Here is a 19,519-nt window from a genome sequence, read left to right as displayed (position 1 = left end):
TAATAAAAAAATTCCTTTGGTTAAATCGATAGTTCAGTTTTAATGTCTTACAAATGGCATCCTCTAGTGGACACAATTGAAATGATTCACACAAATATGCAGAACTGTGCCAGCCAAGCTTCATTCATTCATGAGGCAAAGATTTTAAAATTCATTATTAACAACTTTATTGTAAGCTGAATGATTCAGAATTGTGTTTCGCACCAATGTCATAAAAAGTTTGGCAATTGTTTAGGATACATAGGAAGCTTGCGTAGGAAAATGTTTCAACTTTATGCAATATGTCACAGAATTGCATGTTCTACTAATATTCAGTTTGGAACATTATATACACCTAAAGTGGAGATAATGAACATCATTTGTAATTTCAAACACAGCATCCGGGAAAAGCGAAGCCAATAGTGCCATCATACTGTACTTTAAAGTGATCCCAACGGTTAATAGTAATATTCTTTAAATCCAGTCTTTGCACAGTTTACCTTATAAAAATAGGCTACAATGAGAAGATGCCCATAAAACTAATGAAAGAAACAAATATGCTTTCAGGCACTGTTGATATCCTCACTCATATTTTACATTATCAAACGTATGCTTGTTATAACCCTGTAAAATAAATAGTTTCTCTCCAAAGTCCATCTCTTCTTGCTTGCAACATGGTCCCACTGTGCTCACTCTGGGGGCTTCTTCTTGGCCTCCACATCTTTTTTAAAGGCTTCAATTTTCTTGGCTATGTTGGGAACCTAGACAGGAAAATGCAAAAGAGTCAATACACCAATACAAAACAGGTTATTAGGTACACCTAGCTAAAAGTCTAAAAGAAAAGCAATGCAATTAATACCTTCCTCCCTAACTTTTTTACAGCATGCCCACACTGGATTTATTTTAATAACAACTTCTTATTGATCATTTACTGTGTGTCACTGGAAGGAACGAACAGCTGCTGCAGAGCCAAACATCCTCAGTCTGTCGGGAGGAGGGTGTGGTACAGATGAGCATGTGTGATAAGCGGACAACTAGACTAAATTACTGAATTTAAGACAAAGTTTTCAACAAACTTACATCATAGTTTTGAGCCAGGTACATCCCCACAACATTTCCCAAGGTAAAACCAGCCTGGGAGACAAAGAGCAAATGTCATTCAAGGCCGAAATATTATTTGACTTGATTGACTTGTTAAAGTAACATCTCCTAAGTTTCCCGTTACCGTTAATTTATTGAGGTGAAGTGTTTAACTTTTAGCTGTATAATATATGACATCTGCTTCACTGATTTGTTTAAAAATGATAAAGTAACGCCTTTTAATTAACACTGTCGAGACTTTTCACACCAAGTCAAGCTGATGCTAACATATTAGCTACGTTTTTTCTCTCAGCAGTCCGGCAAATGATACGTATGACAGCGTCAGGCCAACTCACCAGGAACTGTAGCATTGTGAAATAACGAAAGATGGGCACAAAAGACTAACTTACTGACTTAAAATCAGGCAGTAAGTTAAAGGTTACAAGGAGAGATCGACCAATCTACTTCACTAAAGGTAGCTTGTCACCAACACGTCTACGCATGCGCAAGAAAAAATGACTATCGCGTTATTTTCGGAGCACTTGTACTGTAGTCTTTTCCTCGGCCAGATCTGTAATTGTTCTCCATTGCAGAACTACAACTCCCAACACCGCACAAAGGCTAGCGTTCATTCAGTGGGTGTTGTTGCAATGGTGGTGTCGGTGGGACATTGAATGACTTTGGCTCCATCACGAAGATAGCTGCTTTATTCATTTTTATTCATAAACTGCGAACATGGAGGCTCTTATTCCCGTAATAAACAAGCTTCAAGATGTGTTCAACACAGTGGGTGCGGATATCATACAGCTGCCGCAGATAGCAGTAGTGGGGACTCAGGTAAAATGCTTTGACTGTGTGCATTTTGTGATACAGTAGCTGTCATGCTAGCTAGGTAACCTTGCTTTCCTGTAGTACACAGATAAATGTAACATTAATAAAGGAAGTTGTCCTAGTTTTAGAGCAATAAAAGATGTTAGGATAGATAGGAAAGAGAATTAAGAGAGGCTTTTGTATACCTAGGCAGCTCTGATATTAAGCGGCACTGCTGCAAATCTCCCAGTTGCAAAGTCTGCAGTGGCAGTGAGCTCTATTTTGATCTCCAATCAGTGCTATTTTAAGATCTTCATCCTCACCACTAACATCTGTTGGCTAAAACCAGGTCATTGCTTGAAGAAAAGACAGGTGCGGTTAGCTGTGTTGGCTGCCTTCCTGATCCAGTATTGTTCCACACTATTGCTATACTGGGTCTGGTGTGTTAAATCAGAACGTAGATGTAGTCCCTGGTATACCCCTCATCTAACTTGTGTCTTTACATGCATTTTGTGTCTCCAGAGCAGTGGCAAAAGCTCAGTGCTGGAGAGCCTGGTGGGCAGGGACCTGCTGCCACGTGGGACTGGTATCGTAACCAGGCGACCTCTTATCCTCCAGCTGGTCCATGTAGATCCTGGAGATGCAAGGAAAAATGATGAAAGTGGTAAGCATCAAAGTCCCTCTAATGTTTGAGTTTGAGAGCAAGGGCTCCATTAATTAGTCCATCGCAGTGTTTGGATTGTGCTCTAATGCTTTGGATGCTGTTTGGGCTCTTGCCTAGAAATCACCAGATTAATAAACAAACACATGTAGGACCAGTCCCATCACTGGTTTGTGTCCAGCATGGAAAGAGTCATTTTGCTGGTGCTCAGTACACAAGCACCAGTTTTAAAGTTCTGTCTCTGTCTCTCCGATCACTTGCAGATGCCAGGGAGTGAAAAAGTAATATGCTTCGCAAAGGTGCATTGTACAGTTATCTCCACATTTAATAACCTGTATTAGCCTCTTAGCTGTTCTCCTCCTCCTCAAAGTCACTCCTTTAACCCCAGCTGCTTTATTCACCAGACTAGTGGCAGTCGTCAGGCATTGATCCTCATGTTAGCCGTGTCTGCTTGGCCTCCTGCACAGAATAGTTGTCTTTCAGACTGTGATAGTTAACACCTGTGTTTGCCTACTTTGAGAATGATAAGATATAACTGTAAGCTGCACTGGTTTATTATGTTTCGCAGGTAGAGAAGGCGAAGAGTGGGGCAAGTTTCTGCACACCAAAAATAAGGTATGAATTTCATGACACAAAATGTTTAATTAATTCTCCTGACCCTTGCTCGTCTTAATAGTTATTTTCTTTTCTTTTGCAGATCTACACAGATTTTGATGAAATAAGGCAAGAAATTGAAAATGAAACGGAGCGACTATCAGGGAACAATAAGGTGAGACATGGATAAAGGAAGGAGGGGGTCATTCAGTGTGTTTTCTGTGACAAACAAAACAGAGTTAGTGCAACTGATGTGGAATAAATCTGTACTTTTTGAATGCGTAAGAACAAGTCAATAACTAATAAAGCACATTATGATTGTGAATTATGAATATATGATTATACTGTATATTAAGCAAAGTCAGTGAACAACAATCAACAAAAGAATTCCAGAAATTGTGTTAAGGTCAAAACACTGAAATGAGTACCTGTGATACACAAATAAGGTGTGCACAATCAAAAGCTGCCAAACAGTCACAATATTTCAGGTCTTGGTTGCAGTGCTGTCCTGGTTTTCAACAAAGTGATCATTACCTTTGAACTTAGTGATGGACCAGACATGAAAACTTTAAGTAATTAGAAAACATTAAATGACAAAAACATGTTCAGAGCTATCTATATAAATAAACAACAGCATTTTCAAGGCAGCTCATTATTAACTACTGGGAAAAGGAAATGATGTGAGTTTGGTGCAAGAAAAATTTGTTCCTGCTGTTTTTTCAGTTAGAAAACTAGGTGCACATCGTGGGCTAGCTGAAGGCAAACCAAGGGTTAGTGACTAACAGCATAATGTATACAGAGAATTAAAATAATCCAGATGAAGTGAGATGAAATCATGCATCCCCCCTGCCCCCCAAATCTGAGAATGCAAGTCGTCACTCTTGATATAACCCTGATCTGTGGAGACTGCTTTTTACAGTGCAGCTTATACAGCATATATACTAAATTTACAGTACAGTACAGCGAAAAATTACACCAAGTTTTTTTGACTACTGGGCCCCGAAGGGTTTTGGAGACGCTTCACGGAAGCTGGGAGGAGAGAAGTCGGTGTCACCCTGAGACACGTCCCCCAAAGTTAGTTTGAGTTGACAACTGGGCTCGAAAGGCCACGTGATCTCGCAATGCATCGTGTGCCGCGGTCGCCATTTTTGAGGGCAAAAGTCTTTTGTTTACTTCACTTCGCGCGGAGATTAGCGTCATCCTTTGTTGTTAGCCAAAGTGTTAGCAATACTCTCACCTGTTTAATTAGCACGCTAATGTTAGCCGCTTCCCGGTTAGCAGCACGGAACGGTGATACTCCAGGCGATAGTTTGCGCCTCTTAATAAGCGTTACATTTAAGGAGAATCCATCTCTCTGCAAAATAAATGCATGGCAATGTTTAAAAGGTCCAGAAAGTCGTTTGCAATATGTAAAGCTGTTCTGAAGAATCTGTATAATCCTCAAAAACTCATGTAGATTAAAAAAAATATATATTCATCCCATGGCACGATGAAAAGATTTTTACACTAATTTAAATAAAAGCAGGACTAGCGGCTGTCTAATCGAAAAAACAGTTGTAGTTGCATTTTGGGAAATGTTTTACAAGTCTTTCTTAGTGTGCAGCAGGCGGATTTTTTTTAATCCAAATGTTTAGAAGAGTCTTCAAGGATTCTGGAAATATCTCACTTAGCTATGTTATGAAAGGCAAAAATACGAGCACAATCAGTGGTGTCAAAACAGCAACATGACTGCTGACTTATTACATTTGATGTTAGTTTAATCAAAATTAAGAGCCAGGAGGAAAAACAAAGATTGTACTCCACCAAAAAGCATATTTTAACTGTAAAACGTTGCTTAGCTGTTAAATATACTGTAAATATACAGCACATGTCTATTCTCTCTGCAGGGGATAAGTGATGAACCCATTCATCTGAAGATATTTTCTCCTCACGTTGTCAACCTCACATTGGTGGATCTGCCAGGAATCACTAAGGTAACACATGCTTTACCCCCCCCCCAAACACACACTTACACACACACACACCAAGGCTTTGATCATCTGGTGCCTCTGGGGAATTTTGTCACAACACCTTAAAAAAAAAGGTACCGGTTAAGCCTGGTCACTGGTGTTAATTTCCCTGTCTGGTCGATACTTTTGTGTATTTGATATTTGTAGACTACAGGGAATTAGTAACTAATTCTCGATGCCTCTGAACCTGCTGTCAAAGCCCAAGAGCCTGCAGGCTTTGATTTTAGCCTCATTAGTTCCTCCCCTCAGGTTGAACATGTGTTAATCTGAGAAATCTCCTGCTGCACTTTCTATTGTGATGTACTGTGCCTTTACTTTTAATTGGTATTGTTCCCTTCAGGTGCCTGTGGGTGATCAGCCTAAGGACATTGAGGTCCAGATAAGAGATCTGATCCTGAAGCACATCTCCAACCCCAACTGTATCATCCTGGCTGTCACTGCGGCAAACACGGACATGGCCACCTCTGAGGCCCTCAAGGTGGCGCGGGAGGTCGACCCTGATGGTAAGAAAAACTGAAATTAAGACATTATCCAAAACCATTATGATAATCTGACATTTATTGACTCATCAGGCAGGAGGACACTGGCTGTGGTGACCAAGTTGGACCTGATGGACGCTGGCACCGATGCCATGGATGTGCTAATGGGAAGAGTCATCCCTGTCAAACTGGGCCTCATTGGAGTGGTCAACAGGTCTGGAAAACCATATTTACTGCACTCAGTATGCTATGAAACAATCCATCAGTCATAATTGAGATGAGAGGCTCAACAGAGATGTGAAGAACAGAGATGAGCATTCTCTAACCATACATTTTCAGTGCTGGTATATCAATATCTATTGATTAAAAACTGTTAGCTGCAAATCCATTATCATTTATTTCAGTTTAATGAACGTCAATAACCATTATCTTCCATTAAAATACATATAGTATCATGAGATACCTTACATTAGCAACAGAACAGCCACAAGACTTTATTCTGTAAGAATTTAAAATAAGATATACAAAGAGAGCTATAGGATTGTTTTGCATATTTCCTGACAATTACTTTATTTTCTTTTAATGCCCAGGACTAATTGTTTATCTGTTATTATGTTCAGGAGCCAGCTAGACATCAACAATAAAAAGTCTGTGGCTGATGCCATTAAAGATGAACATGCTTTCCTGCAGAAGAAATATCCATCGCTGGCCAACAGAAATGGAACAAAATACCTGGCCAGAACCCTTAACAGGTAAATATGATATCATGAACATGGTTCTATTCATCTTTTTAAAACTGCAACTCCTCATTTTTCTAGACAAAACCGAGCAGAAAAAAACAACACAAAAAAAGAGAAAACAAATGAGTTTTCACTGTGTTTGTGCTTCTGTAAATTATTTGTGTCAGTATTACTAAGACCAGTTCAGACTGTTTGATAGCAATCTACAAAGAGCTTTCAGGAGAAGTCAGGATTGGGACTGTAATCGAAAAAGTTTCAATAATATTAACAGTTAAAATATCATGGGTATGTCATTTTCTCTCAAATAAAGTCCAGAGCAAAGCGATGTGATTTAAATTTAATTTCAGTAAATTGTTCTGCAGCTTATTACTGTGCATGAGGTTTTAATTGCGGCTGGGTTAATTTTCCTTGGATACGCAGTATTCCTTCTGCACACCAGACACCACATCCTTTCCTTATGAAAAGTTATAGATATAACTCGTAATGCTTCCAGAATATAACATGTACAAAGAATAAGACATATACGTATGGACATACAATATTACACGGACGCATCAGCAGCCCTGTTATTAATAAAAGCCATCACATTTCTGTTGTCTTTCATTTAGACAATAGATGTTTAATTTGACCAATCACAGCTTAGAATGTAATTTCGCATATCTGTGTGAAAACTGAACCTGTCTGCCCTTTTCCTCACATAATGTCAGGTTACTGATGCATCACATTCGAGACTGTCTCCCTGAGCTGAAGACACGGATCAACGTCCTGGCAGCCCAGTACCAGTCCCTGCTCAGCAGCTACGGTGAACCTGTGGAAGACCAAAGTGCCACCTTGCTCCAGCTCATCACTAAGTTCGCCACAGAATACTGCAACACCATAGAGGGCACGGCCAAATACATTGAGACGGCGGAACTGTGAGTACTGGCGCCTGTCCTCCTTTCAGCCACATGGTGATGCTGTTGATCCAGCGCTGTGAACGTGAGCAAAACAGCTGCATTGGTTTCATCATTTGAAATGATACAACTTGTAAGTTGAGGCACGCACGGCCTCTGTGAAGGAAGAGCTGACAGGAGAGCGGGCCACGGGGTTCACATCATGGCTAATATCCCCCTGCTGCTATTTTTCAGGTGCGGTGGAGCCAGAATTTGTTATATATTCCATGAGACTTTTGGCAGAACATTGGAGTCTGTGGATCCTCTGGGAGGACTCAGCACCATAGACATCCTAACAGCCATAAGGAACGCAACCGTGAGTGCTACCGTATTATTTCATAAATGTGACGTCATTAGGGGCACTGGAGTCTGCGCTGTCATCGTTAGTTCAGTGAGCTATCGTAAAACAACAGAAGCACAGCGTTCTTTTTTTCTAAGATGCATTCAATTCTGTTAGTTTTGTTTACTCACTTTGCACAAGTGACTCTGGATAGTAATTGCTAAGCAGCAGCACCCTCCTCCCCCTACACCAGGGCCCCCGTCCGTCCCTGTTTGTGCCCGAGGTTTCCTTTGAGCTGTTGGTGAAGAAGCAGGTGAAGCGCCTGGAGGAGCCCAGTTTGCGCTGCGTGGAGCTGGTCCACGAGGAGATGCAGAGGATCATCCAGCACTGCAGCAACTACAGCACACAGGTTATCAGCTCTGTCAGAGAAGAGAACGCATTTGTTTATGTTCCACCCCCGCAAGCAAACATTCACATCCAGCATGTTTTGTCCTGCAGGAGCTGCAGAGATTCCCTAAGCTACACGAGGCTATCGTGGAAGTAGTCACCTCCCTCCTCAGAAAGAGGCTGCCCATCACCAATGAAATGGTACCATCACATTCAGCTCTTTATGCCCTTGTGCCAACATCACCCTCAATCACTGTTGTTCAGCCTGCAGTGTTAATGAGAATCAGAACGTTTGATTAATAACTGAAGCTGTCCTCCTTTTTTGTCATAGGTGCATAACTTGGTTGCTATAGAGCTGGCCTACATCAACACCAAACATCCAGACTTTGCAGATGCCTGCGGGGTCTTGAATAACAATATAGAGGTCAGTAGTCAAAACAAAATACCCTGAAATACAGATATTTTACTGTCAGAATAAACAGAGAGGAGGTGCAAACCTGATGTTGCTTATTGGTAGGCCTGGGATTATGATAATATTTGCAGGTATATAAAAAGGATTAACTGTCATTCAACCAGACAAAAATTAAACTGAAAGAATTAGGGTGGACAAACTTGATTTGGTTAAAGTCAGACATCAAAATTCACACTGAGGAATTCAACCTTGAACATTCACGTTATTAGGAAGGTATTAAGAAGTTCTTTTTCCTTCTGTTTGTAAGGCAGATTGCACACCTGGATTGCATTACTGACAGCACATGATCCATCTGATTATCATTTGTAGCCTGAAGGTTCAAATGTGAATTTCCCATCCTGTACAATTTTTTTTTTTTCATTTTTAAGACTTGAGTTTCAAGATCAGAATTTGACTAATTAAATTTGAACAACTTGAATACATTTTTTTTAATTTACCTTGTGTTTCTTTTTAAAGGGGAATTTAAACCACATACATTTAAAAAGTATTTCAATGCAAGAACTTTAAATTCACAATTACAAATTTAAGTTTCTAAGATTCTGTCATCAGTATGTTAAAATATTGAAGGTGTTTGAGCAAAAGATGCCTTGTAGCTTCTTTTATTATTTAGTAAATTATCTCACATACTTTCCTAGAATGTGTTTAACATTTTGTAATCTTGCCAAAAGCATCAATGGTGCCGCCTTGTGTTCTTGTGTATTTGTAGGAGCAAAGGAGGAATCGGATGAGAGAGCTGCCCCCTGCAGTGCCCAGGGATAAGGTAAAAGAAACAGCAATATTTTAAAGTATAATAATAACAGTAGCTCATCTGCTCTATTTTGGTCTGCAGCGTTCTGAATAGAAAGGAGGCTTGTGCAGTGTTAATCAGTCATAGCACTGCAGGATGAGGATCTGGGAACCAAACGCCTCGGATAGTTTCCATCGAGGAATTTTATCCCACATCTTCTCTCTCCTTCCTCTCGCCTCCTTTCCTCCCCTCAGATGACTTTCCACTGCCAACCTCCTTTCCCTCTGTCTTTCCACATTTCTTCTCAGTTCTTTCTCTCTCTCTCTCTCTCCTTTTCTGCTCTCATATTCCTGCTAGTCTGTTGGCAGAGGCCTGGCCGGCCCAACTGTGGTTTCTGGCGAGCCCCCTGCGTCTGGAGCAGACATGGACGGTGCCAAGGTGGGCACATAGGCAGCTCGCTGGCTCTGTGCGGGGCTGGCTGTGGTGGGGCATGCATGCATGGATGGATGGATGGATGGATGGCCATGGGCTGCTGGCATGCACTCTGATCTTTGTCTGCTGATGCCATGCTCTTGTTTTGCTCTCCTCAGCCTGTGTGGACTTGCACTAACAACTCTTGTGTTTTCTGCAGTCTGTTTCCCCAAAGCTGGTCCACCTGTCTCACAGAAAATGGCTTCCTCTCCCTGTTTCTCTCCCCTTTTCCAACCAGCCTTTTAACACTTGCCTTGCTGTTTTTGTGTGATAGTAGTAGTAGATAGTAGAAATTGCATCTACTCAAGCCTGTTTGCTCTATTAAGTGTACATTTTAGGAGAATGACAATAGTTTCTTTTGGTTATGCCAGCAGTATGACTCTAGGGATGTTGGTGTGGGCCAGTCAGTTGGATGGTCCATCACTTTGGGGGCAGTCTGACATTATAAATTTGTCTGATACCTTGGTTTTTGACAAATAGTGTTAGCTTGGTGACATGCTAAACTCAGAAGATTTGAATCAATATGTTGGCGCTATCATTGCAAGCATGTAAACATTTAGCTCAAAGCAACACAGAGAAGTACAGTGAAGTACAGCCTCACAGAGCCACGTTTTCCATGTAGACATGTTTTCTCTTTAGCTAGTGCCTTAATAGTTCAGTTCATTTCCTTTCTTTGAGAGCAGTGGATGTGTCTTCCCACCTCCAACACAAAAACAGTTCTGTTAGTGACTGTATGTGATATAAGTATAGCTTCAAGTTTCTATAATCTCTTTTGTACTCATGCCTGTTTGACTTGTGTTTCCATTATTGTCTATGAACCAGTCAAGTTTATTATGCTACGTTCCCTAACCATCCTTTATCTGTGAACCCAAATGACAGCCAAGGGGTGCTGTTCTAGTAATTTGGTGTCCTTGGTGGTGTATAACAGTTTGTCTTCTTTTACTTGTGTTCCTGGCTCCTCAGGCTGCAGCAACAGGCCCCCAGGGCGAGCAGGATACAACAGGGACCTGGAGGGGGATGCTGAAGAAAGGAGAGGAAGCCCCCGGCTCTGGACCTGGGAGCCCTCTTAAAGGAGCTGTCAACCTACTGGATGTGGTAAGTAAACAAAAGCCTATCAGCATTCCCCTAATTATGAAGACAACAGCATCTTTCAGTGCACGTTTGATTAAACCCCTGACCTCCTTTTCCCCTGCAGCCTGTGCCGGTTGCCAGGAAGCTGTCATCACGTGAGCAGCGGGATTGCGAGGTCATCGAGCGCCTCATCAAGTCTTACTTCCTCATCGTTCGCAAGAATATCCAGGACAGGTAGGCCCGTTGGCTCCTCTTTAAATCATGAGTCTGACAACTAAATATACCCCGTGTACAGCAGTGCTGCTCCCCTAGCTGCCAGCCAGTGCAGAGTAAACAGTACACCAAAAAAGTTCTACGCACCAGGATACAATAGACATTAGGCTGTCTTATAATTAATAGTTTACATTAAAAATTTTAAAAAAAGATATAATCTGATGAAGTAACGTGCATCGTGTAGTTCGCTCTGTTTTGTTTTTTCATGTCAACTATGAATAGAACAGTCTTGTGTCCATCGTATCCTGGTGTGCTGAATTTCTATCTTTTTGGTGCGATTTTCTGTATTTTATATTGTCAACAAATCCCGTGAAAAGACTAAAATCAACCTTGAATGGAACCTACTAACAAATATTGTTTGTGTAACCAAGACTGATCTTATTTCTCTGTGCCACAGAGCTCCGTTATTGTCCAAAACCTATTAAAAACCTGATAGTGAGGCGCATTGTTGAACTGGGTGACATGTTCCTTCATTACCATAAACACACACGCTGTTTATTTTGACACACAGCGTATATTGAGATACACTGTCCCGCTGCTGTGAATACAGAAGTGAACTAATATCTGTATCAGATGAAAATAGTCCCCAACAATTACAGTATTTGTTCCTGTTTGACTTTACTACAATCCCCTGGTGTCGTAGGAATTTAGTGAGCCATTTTAAAAGATGAAACTGTGTATTTCAGTATGAACCAGAGAGCCATAGACGAGATGGGAAAGTCACATTGTTGTCTTTTAATGCAATTTATTTACAGTAAAATGAATATAGAATTTTGGCATGCTTTTGCTTTAACTGTCTTGTCCTTGTGAAAATATTTTCAGCCCAGTCTAACCGTAACAAATTACCAGAATCTATGAACGCTGCCTGTTACATTTGTTTTTATGTGATTTGACGTCTTTAAACCCTCTCTTCCATCCTCCTAACCTCTTGGCCATATTGTTCGAGTATAAGGCCCCCTAGAGCTCAATAGGCATAAATATATTGCATTTAACTCGAAGCTTGTACTTCAACAGCTTGATAATTCGACAGGCACGGCCACCTGGTGGGTCAGACTCAGGCCCCTCCATCTGGGGAACAACACAATCACCAGGCCATCTTGCGTCCTTGTTCTCAACCATCTGTTCGGTCTGTTTCCTCTCTCTCTCTCTCTCTCTCTCTCTCTCTCTCTCTCTCTCTCTCTCTCCCCCTCTCCCTCTGTCCCTCACTCCACTGCAGCGTGCCGAAGGCAGTGATGCACTTCCTGGTCAACCATGTGAAGGACAGTCTCCAGAGCGAGCTTGTTGGCCAGCTGTATAAATCTGGCCTCCTCAACGATCTGCTGACTGAATCAGAGGACATGGCCCAGCGGCGCAAGGAGGCTGCCGACATGCTACAGGTACCACACTCCCGCCTTGTACTGTCTAGTTCACCCTGTTGAGTTGACGTTTCTTTACCCTTCACTAATTTTTTTCCTTTCTTCTTTTTTTAATCCTGTCCACAGGCATTGCAAAAAGCCAGCCAGGTGATTGCTGAGATCAGGGAAACACATCTGTGGTGAAAGATCAACAAAGGGAGCTAAACCTGATCTGTTATCTCCTCATCATGCCTAATGGACTGACCATTCGTGCACTCGTCAGGTCTGAACATGAAGTTTTGGATTCCTAGCCATGAAAATGCACTGTTCGGACCCCTGCTCTCATGTACAGTAGGTACCATAGTAGCCCACAATCTACCTGAAAGAAAATGTAAATCAGTTGAAGCTGTTTATTTAAAATGCTAAGTGTTGTTGAGTATATGAAAATGCACTGCCTTTGTTGGCTAATGTTCAAGGTAAGATTTTAGAAACCGTAGTTGCCCCACCCCCTCTCACGGCTCCTGGAGGAATCCAGAGTGCAGCCAAAAGCAAACGTTAGGTTTTTTGACAGATGGTGACGGTTAATCAGAATAGAAATGGACTTTTATGTGAACCGGAAAATAAGGTTTTGCTGCCTTTTTTTGCAGCTACACAAAGCGTTCTGGCTTCAGATTCTAAAAAGAAAAAAAAATAAATTATCACCTCCTCATTTGCAACCTTTTCATTTATGAGTGGCTGTCGTGTCAGAAACCATAGAACCTCACACAGTCGGGGCAGGGGTTGGTTTGAATTAGAATGCGTAAGCTCCTGATTTGCAGCAAATCTTAGTCCTACCTGTGTACATACTCCATCACTTTAGTTTTTTTTGCACTGTTGTCAGCACACTGTTCTTTATAGAAGGCCCATCATCCTGACACTGTATTGCCATCAGAATCTTTATTTATTAATGTTATTTAAGTGTGTGGATAATGTAAACTATTGCAGCTTGCTGTGGTAGGTCATATAATTATGTTTACATATCGCTGCCAATAAGTGATATTTATGGTGCACTGTGGTTCTGTGTATGGTTCCCAAAAGAATAAACAAAGCTATTTTATTGCCAGCTGAACAATTTTGATGCATTTGTTTTTAATCTGTGAAGCGGTGATCGGTAGAAAAAAATAGTTAGAAACTTAAACCACACAAACATGGCTCAAAAGCATAAGTCATTTTATTGTTTCTCTAAAATCAGCTGTTGCAGTACTGTATTATTGTTTACGTATACATTAATGTCTTGGAAGTCAATACTGCTGCTCATTTCCAGAATCTTCCTTGAAGAACTCCTGCTGATGTCTGTGTCTATCTCAGCCTGCCTTTGGCCTTGCCTCTTCCCTTGGCGCTGTGGAAACAAAAATCATTTAACCACTTACTTTATCACGCCTACGACTGCTGCTCAGGTGTGTTCCTAACAATCTTATTGTGTTTAGACAGCAGGCCTGCGTATTGCTTGACATCGTTGACATTAGTGATGATATGGGTTGGAGGCCCAAAGTGTTTAAAATTAAGTAAGCAAACAAGTAAGATAATCAAATGAATAATTACATTTCAGTTAAATGAATAACTATGAAATTGTGAAATAATCCTTAAATACAAACTGTTATTTCATCCATACATTCTGTGATTGTCTGTCTACTAAATTACACCAAAGCAACAGCCAATTAAAGAAATGGCTTTGCTCCAAAACAGAATTTAGAAAAATGAGATTTTGAAATAAAAGTGCTAGAATTAAATAAGAATGACCTGCATTAAAATTTGGGTATTATTAGAAGAAGCAGGATGAAATAACATTTCATGATAAAGAGTTAAAAAAAACACTGATTATTTCGCAATGTCATGACTATTAGATTTTTTGCTTTGGGTCTCCATACAATTTTAAATAAATTTCCTAATTTTACACTATTTTATTTAGACAGATTTCTTTCTTTTTTTTATTCAACTTTGAAGGACATTAGTGTCTTTTGTTAAAAATAATTATTATACAGTAATATATTACTATATTTCTCAGAGGCATCAGCATTTTGTCGTCAAACTGTTAGTGACACCTTGTTTTGTCTATAGTTAAGTTATTCTACAAAATCCCCTTTTCTCATTTAAAAAAGCAGCTTAAATATTAAATGTAAATGTGCTGCTGTACAAGAACAAAGCTGAAGCAAAAGTCTTAAACTGGGACATTTCAATTTAAATTGGCAACTAGTTGAACGAAGAGTAAAACTATAATTTTTTTTGTCCATATTTGATTCTACAGAAGTCAAGCAGGATGTATTATTTTCTGCAGTACAGACAATAATGTGTAACATTTCTTCCATGGATATGCTCTGTAATTTCCCCGTGTGTAGTATTCATTAGGAAAATGAAATGTGCTATAGAAGAGAGTGAAGAGGATTGGAGTGGTGAGGAGGACAGAAGAGGGCAAACACCAAAGTCCCATGCTATTAGAAAATGGAAAAGCACAAGGTTTCACCCAGCTGGCAAATGTTGATTGTGTCCTCTGAGAAGCAGCCTTACCTTTGATACGCTGCCTTTGTTCTCTTTTTGCACCTTTGCCCATAAGATCTGATAGATCCACAGCTCTATAGCAGATATTTGACTTGAAAAGCAGAGTGTACGTACTTACCAGCTGATTTAACACAGGCGTCTTGCGTTCTTCCTTGAAACATTAAGACATACATAACTTTTTAAGAGAGATTTTTTTTTTTTTTTTTTTGGTTTGGTTTGGTTTGGTTCAGATCGGTTTATGTTTCAAAATTTGTAATTGAGTGCTAGACAAAATTAATTCATAAAAGTAGCAAATATGTGGGGCTTTGGGACATTTGCTCAAACCACAACACTGCTTCTCTGTTTTACCAACTTCAAAGCTCAAATAGAGCTGTGGATGAGGAGCACAATGTTTTCAGACTGCAGGGATGAAGATGTAAAGAGGGATGTTCAGTATATAAGGCATGGAGACAACTTGCTACACCAGTTAAAAGAGAATAAAGAATATTAAGCAGAGTAAGAAACCAGTACAGTGTAATAAAAACTTAATCAAATACTACATGCAGAACTTCAAATGGATCACTTTCTACTACCGAGTTGAGCCTTTTCCATGGCTGTTTAAAACAAGTAAAAAAAATAAATAAATCTTTACTTGTTTACATCCATAGAAAGGTGAGATCTGCACTGAACAAAGTTAGAACTACTTCTATGCACACGACTCACTCAGTGAAGACTGCGTCACATCTTCCCACTTGATATTAAGTAGGATGATGCAAGCATAAAAGTTCTTGGGTTACAAGAGATAATATAACACGCTAAATACTGTCTTTGTAGAAAAGACAGGAGGGCATTACATTAAAATAATGTTCCAACATAGAGAGCTATGTATCAAATAGATAATTTGGCTTCTCATCGGTCAGAAATTGAAGATTTGATGCATCGTTTCCTGAGACTCTTTAAATGAAAAAAAGATAATCTCAATACTACATCAAGAGCTTTTAAAAACAAAACAAAAAAAAAAAAGAGATCATCTCGGCACTGATGTGAACCACACCTCAATCCCTGGTTCAAAAAAGAGGGTTAATACTTACCTCTGGCTGTCCTGAATGCGAGCCAAGAGCAGATTAATCTGTGGGGGACAAACATGGAGGACTTGCTAAGCACAGGGACAACAGCAGACATGGGAGCCCACAGAGCTGAGACAAAGAGCGGAACATGAGGTCCTCAAGAAGAGGCCAGCCAGGTAAGATATGTTCACCATCAAACTGTCACTGCACTGAATTTGAAATGAAACAAAGTGAAGACTTTGAGTTTTAATTCGAGGGGGTTTGGTAAAAGTGTGGCATTAATCATTTAGTAATTAGAACCACTTTTATACACCCACTCCCATTTTTGGTGGCTCATGAATAATACCATTAGGTAATAAAATTACCACTGGGCTGAGTCATGCTAGTGGTTGCTTTGTGTCCAGAATTTATGCTAAAGTCATCTAACTGCAGCTGCTGGCTAGTCACAACCTTATGTGTACCTTTTCATGTACCTCAGGAAGCAAATTTACCAAAATGAGCTGTTCCATCAGAGAACTGTGATCTGGTTTACCTTGAATGATACATAATGGTAAACACAGCAATAAAATACCTGACCTTTTGGGACTGGATTAAACAACCACAAGGCAGCCTCTGCTAGCCTCTTAATCCACACACACACGCACAACCAATTTCACCTTCTGTTTGTCGCCCAGCTTTGTTCCTGCTCCACTGTCCGAGACTTGGTTTGTGACCGTCCGACACACAGACTGCAAATCTAAACACCAACCAAGAGGCTCACACTCCTCATTAACAGTTACTCACAACTTCTGCTGCTCATTGATTCGGGTCTGCAGTACATTGATCTGGAAGTCAAGCCACATTCATTTTAGATGAATGCTAGGAGCCCTCGGGACAGCCTTGTGTTTTAAAAACACAGCACATACCATTTCAGCTATCAGATTTTGTGGCTTTTTCAGAGCCGCAGGCTGCTGTAATTTTTTTATTACCATTTTAATGGTGAATCAAAATAATGTAATGCATAAATCAGATTCAGTAAGACATGTTAGAAAGGATGTTCATTTCTTTTTCATGAGTTAGTAAAGCAGACTGGTACCACTTTAATGTGTGCATCCTGCTTTAAATGGACCTGAAACCACCACCTGGTTAGCTTAGCATAAAGACTAAAAACTGTGGGTAAACAGCCCAGCTCTATTCAAAGAGAACACCTTTAAGACTCACTAGCTAATATGTTATATTTCATTTGATAGAGTAAGTCTAGTTGCTGGCGTTGGCTGAGCTTAGTTAACTGGCTGTAGCTTCATATCAGTCATCTTTTTCCCCAAAAATGTCCAAGTATTCCTTTTAAAAAAACAAAACATTTGTTTACTTTCCTGACCATATTGATGTAACGTTCACACTGTTGTGATGATGATGGTTAGGTTTTTCTACAGGTGCATATTGGCTTGTCATTTCATGGAGCAACTGGCACATGAACACCCCGATTGGAAAGCTACTCACATCATATTTCTGTCTCTTCAGTGTCTCGGTGAGGTCAAACTTCTCAGCCTCCAGTGTCATCAACCACTGCCACAGCTCATTTGCCTTTTCCCTGTCGAGCAGAAACCACGAGTGTTTCAGACACAGAAAAACAACTGCAAATACATGGTAAGAAAAGTAGATGGGAGTTCATTCGCAAACAAATCACCTGCATCAGAGCATAAAATGTGGACATTAGCCCGTTTACAGAACTGTGAACAATGACTAAAGGTAAACACTTACTTCACTTTGTCCTCACTGAGATGGTCAATGTTAAGAGGCTTCCTCCTCTCTGCCAGGATCTTCCTTTTCTTCTCTCTCTCCGTCTGCTTCTTTGCTCCTCTTTTTCCATCTTGCTGGATAGGAGAATTAATCCAAAGTGGAGTGTTGAAAGAAAAACAGAAAGAAAACATCAAAGAAGCCACAAAGTCTGAAACCCTGATTCTATTTCCTATTAATTCAAGTGCAGACACACATACCATATTTATTATTGTCATAGCAGTCTACATCTTTTGTCACTCATCTCAGTGATGTACTTTTGTTTCTCAGAAATCTATGTTGAAATTATTTCACTAAAATCCCTAAAACTACATCTCACAGGTGGAGGTTTTTGTTATTGTGGGTATCTACACTGCCAGTCCTTCATGTTTAAATGACTGCATATCAGTAAACCACTGAGAATTCAGTAAACGATTTGCATGCATATATCGGAGGGTGATGACTGACCCTCTGTTGGACGCCACCATACTGCTGAGTCATGTTAGTCAGAGCCTTCTTCTTCTTGGCGTCCTCATCTTGCTTCTTTCGTGCCTCCTCCTGCTCCTTCCTCTCCTTTTCCTCCTGCGGCAGAGTTTGTACAGTCAAGTCACAGGAGAGAGAAACACATCAGCTGTCGGCCTTTTCTCTCCAACTGCTGAACCAATACTGATGACGGCTAGATGATACAGAGCAACGTTATCATTCACCTGGTGTCGTGTTTCTGAAGCAACAGCAACATTAAAAGGAAAACCAAAGCAATAAGCTAAAAGATGGATACATAAAGTTTTAAGAAAACTGATGGAAACTTCAGAGTTCTTTATATGCTCATCTGTTCAGGTGACCCTGCTCACATTACACAGTCTTTTGAGCCACTGATGTTTTAAAAATACTACAACTGCTTAAAATCAGATCAAATTTTTAATTATTTGCCAGAGACAGCACAGAAAAATGAGTCCCCCAAAGGTAAGGACTTCAAGTTGATCCAAATCTATGTCATCTGAGCTGTAAAATTAAAGCTGAGCTTTGTAATTAAAGCTGCACAAGGTCATTTTGTAATGTGACACCACTACAGTACACTCATATTGAGAAGCTTGGGCTGTGGTGCTTCACCATATATCAAAACAAAAGGTAAAGGATGGAGTATTCGCTTTCTGTTGTTCATGAGTTTGTTTTCACCATTTCCTCCAGACAGAGAGGATTCCCCACCAGGATAAGCACATGCCTGACACCCTAATTGTATTCGGGATGCAAATTTATTTGTTAATGGACACTTTGTTTAATAAATGTGGGGCCATGTCCTGAAAAAAAAGATGAAAATGATTAGAGGGGCACTCACAGCAAGACGAGTCTGCCTCTCCTTCTCCTGCTCAGCACGGATCCTCTGCTGTTCAGCCCTCTCAGCACGACGCTTCTCCTGCACATCCATAGCCACACACACACACACACACACACATACACAGTGTAATTGGTTGCTGGATGGTGCAACTGTCCAGTGATCTGACTTTCCAGGAAGACTTACGATCCTGTTAACGAGAGCGATGAGCTCCTCCTCGTCCTTCTTCCTCTGAATGAAATGGGCCTCAATCAGAGACTGCAGCTCAGTCAGATCCTTCTCCTGTCGCTTCCTGTGGATGTCCTGCAGTTACACACACACACACACACATTGCAAAATCCAAATCAAGTTCAAAACAAAGTCTTGACTTTAAACTACTGCAGCAGTCATTTGGTCCTTTCAATCTAGACAAACATTTATACACACACAGACACGTATGGTATACAGACAAAACAAACATCTCCAAACACACAAATGATCATGTTTACTGTTCAGTGTGTCTGTGTGCAACTTAAAATGGAGTCAGTCACTTACATCAAAGTCGACTTTCT

At 40.4% G+C, this 19,519-nt stretch overlaps 3 protein-coding genes across 9 annotated transcripts in view; 1 reads left to right on the top strand and 2 right to left on the bottom strand.

Moving 5' to 3' along the window:
• Nucleotides 1–142: 142 nt before the first annotated feature.
• stmp1 (short transmembrane mitochondrial protein 1) lies at nt 143–1,580 on the bottom strand. Its single transcript, XM_046379497.1, has 3 exons — nt 1,416–1,580; nt 1,060–1,113; nt 143–740 (listed from the first exon to the last, which is right to left on the bottom strand). Exons 1-3 carry the CDS (start codon nt 1,428–1,430, stop codon nt 669–671), a joined length of 141 nt encoding a protein of 46 aa, XP_046235453.1. The 5' UTR covers nt 1,431–1,580; the 3' UTR covers nt 143–668.
• Nucleotides 1,581–1,647: 67 nt separating this feature from the next.
• LOC124053902 (dynamin-1-like protein) lies at nt 1,648–13,407 on the top strand. Of its 2 annotated transcripts, XM_046379478.1 has the most exons (19): nt 1,648–1,896; nt 2,392–2,533; nt 3,099–3,145; nt 3,228–3,299; nt 5,011–5,097; nt 5,474–5,636; nt 5,706–5,826; nt 6,233–6,364; nt 7,060–7,266; nt 7,480–7,600; nt 7,818–7,973; nt 8,063–8,152; nt 8,283–8,375; nt 9,130–9,183; nt 9,508–9,588; nt 10,585–10,716; nt 10,817–10,926; nt 12,182–12,341; nt 12,447–13,407. In XM_046379478.1, the coding sequence occupies exons 1-19, from the start codon at nt 1,795–1,797 to the stop codon at nt 12,501–12,503; spliced, it is 2,127 nt and encodes a 708-aa protein (XP_046235434.1). In that variant the 5' UTR covers nt 1,648–1,794; the 3' UTR covers nt 12,504–13,407. The 2 variants fall into 2 exon arrangements, with proteins under 2 accessions (XP_046235434.1, XP_046235435.1); XM_046379479.1 differs by lacking the exon at nt 9,508–9,588 and having other exon boundaries at nt 1,650–1,896.
• An 84-nt stretch (nt 13,408–13,491) lies between these two features.
• Nucleotides 13,492–19,519, bottom strand: part of tnnt2e (troponin T2e, cardiac) — a 21,547-nt gene continuing 15,519 nt past the window's right edge. For 2 of the 6 annotated variants that reach the window (XM_046379481.1, XM_046379480.1), the window contains exons 10-19: nt 19,503–19,519; nt 19,155–19,271; nt 18,972–19,049; nt 18,104–18,217; nt 17,621–17,733; nt 17,360–17,450; nt 16,664–16,704; nt 15,905–15,942; nt 14,953–14,985; nt 13,492–13,677 (exon numbers count right to left, since the gene is read on the bottom strand). The exon at nt 19,503–19,519 is cut by the window's right edge and continues 44 nt beyond it. In XM_046379481.1, the coding sequence (XP_046235437.1) occupies nt 13,643–13,677; nt 14,953–14,985; nt 15,905–15,942; nt 16,664–16,704; nt 17,360–17,450; nt 17,621–17,733; nt 18,104–18,217; nt 18,972–19,049; nt 19,155–19,271; nt 19,503–19,519 (677 nt within the window). In that variant the 3' untranslated portion in view covers nt 13,492–13,642. The remainder of the gene's footprint in view (nt 13,678–14,952; nt 14,986–15,904; nt 15,943–16,663; nt 16,705–17,359; nt 17,451–17,620; nt 17,734–18,103; nt 18,218–18,971; nt 19,050–19,154; nt 19,272–19,502) is intronic. The other 4 variants (XM_046379482.1, XM_046379485.1, XM_046379483.1 and 1 more) reach the window with 4 other exon arrangements.

This window comes from Scatophagus argus, chromosome 22 (genome assembly GCF_020382885.2).
Source record: "Scatophagus argus isolate fScaArg1 chromosome 22, fScaArg1.pri, whole genome shotgun sequence".
Classification (NCBI taxonomy): Eukaryota; Metazoa; Chordata; class Actinopteri; family Scatophagidae; genus Scatophagus; species Scatophagus argus.
This window is presented reverse-complemented; position numbering and strand designations above follow the sequence as displayed.

Coding starts and splice junctions, on each gene's coding strand:
- stmp1 (XM_046379497.1), bottom strand. Junction 741..1,059: donor ACCTGGCTCAAAACTATGAT/GTAAGTTTGTTG, acceptor TTTCCTGTCTAG/GTTCCCAACATAGCCAAGAA.
- LOC124053902 (XM_046379478.1), top strand. CDS start 1,795: ATGGAGGCTCTTATTCCCGTAATAAACAAGCTTCAAGATGTGTTCAAC. Junction 5,637..5,705: donor GCGGGAGGTCGACCCTGATG/GTAAGAAAAACT, acceptor TTGACTCATCAG/GCAGGAGGACACTGGCTGTG. Junction 10,927..12,181: donor CGCAAGAATATCCAGGACAG/GTAGGCCCGTTG, acceptor ACTCCACTGCAG/CGTGCCGAAGGCAGTGATGC.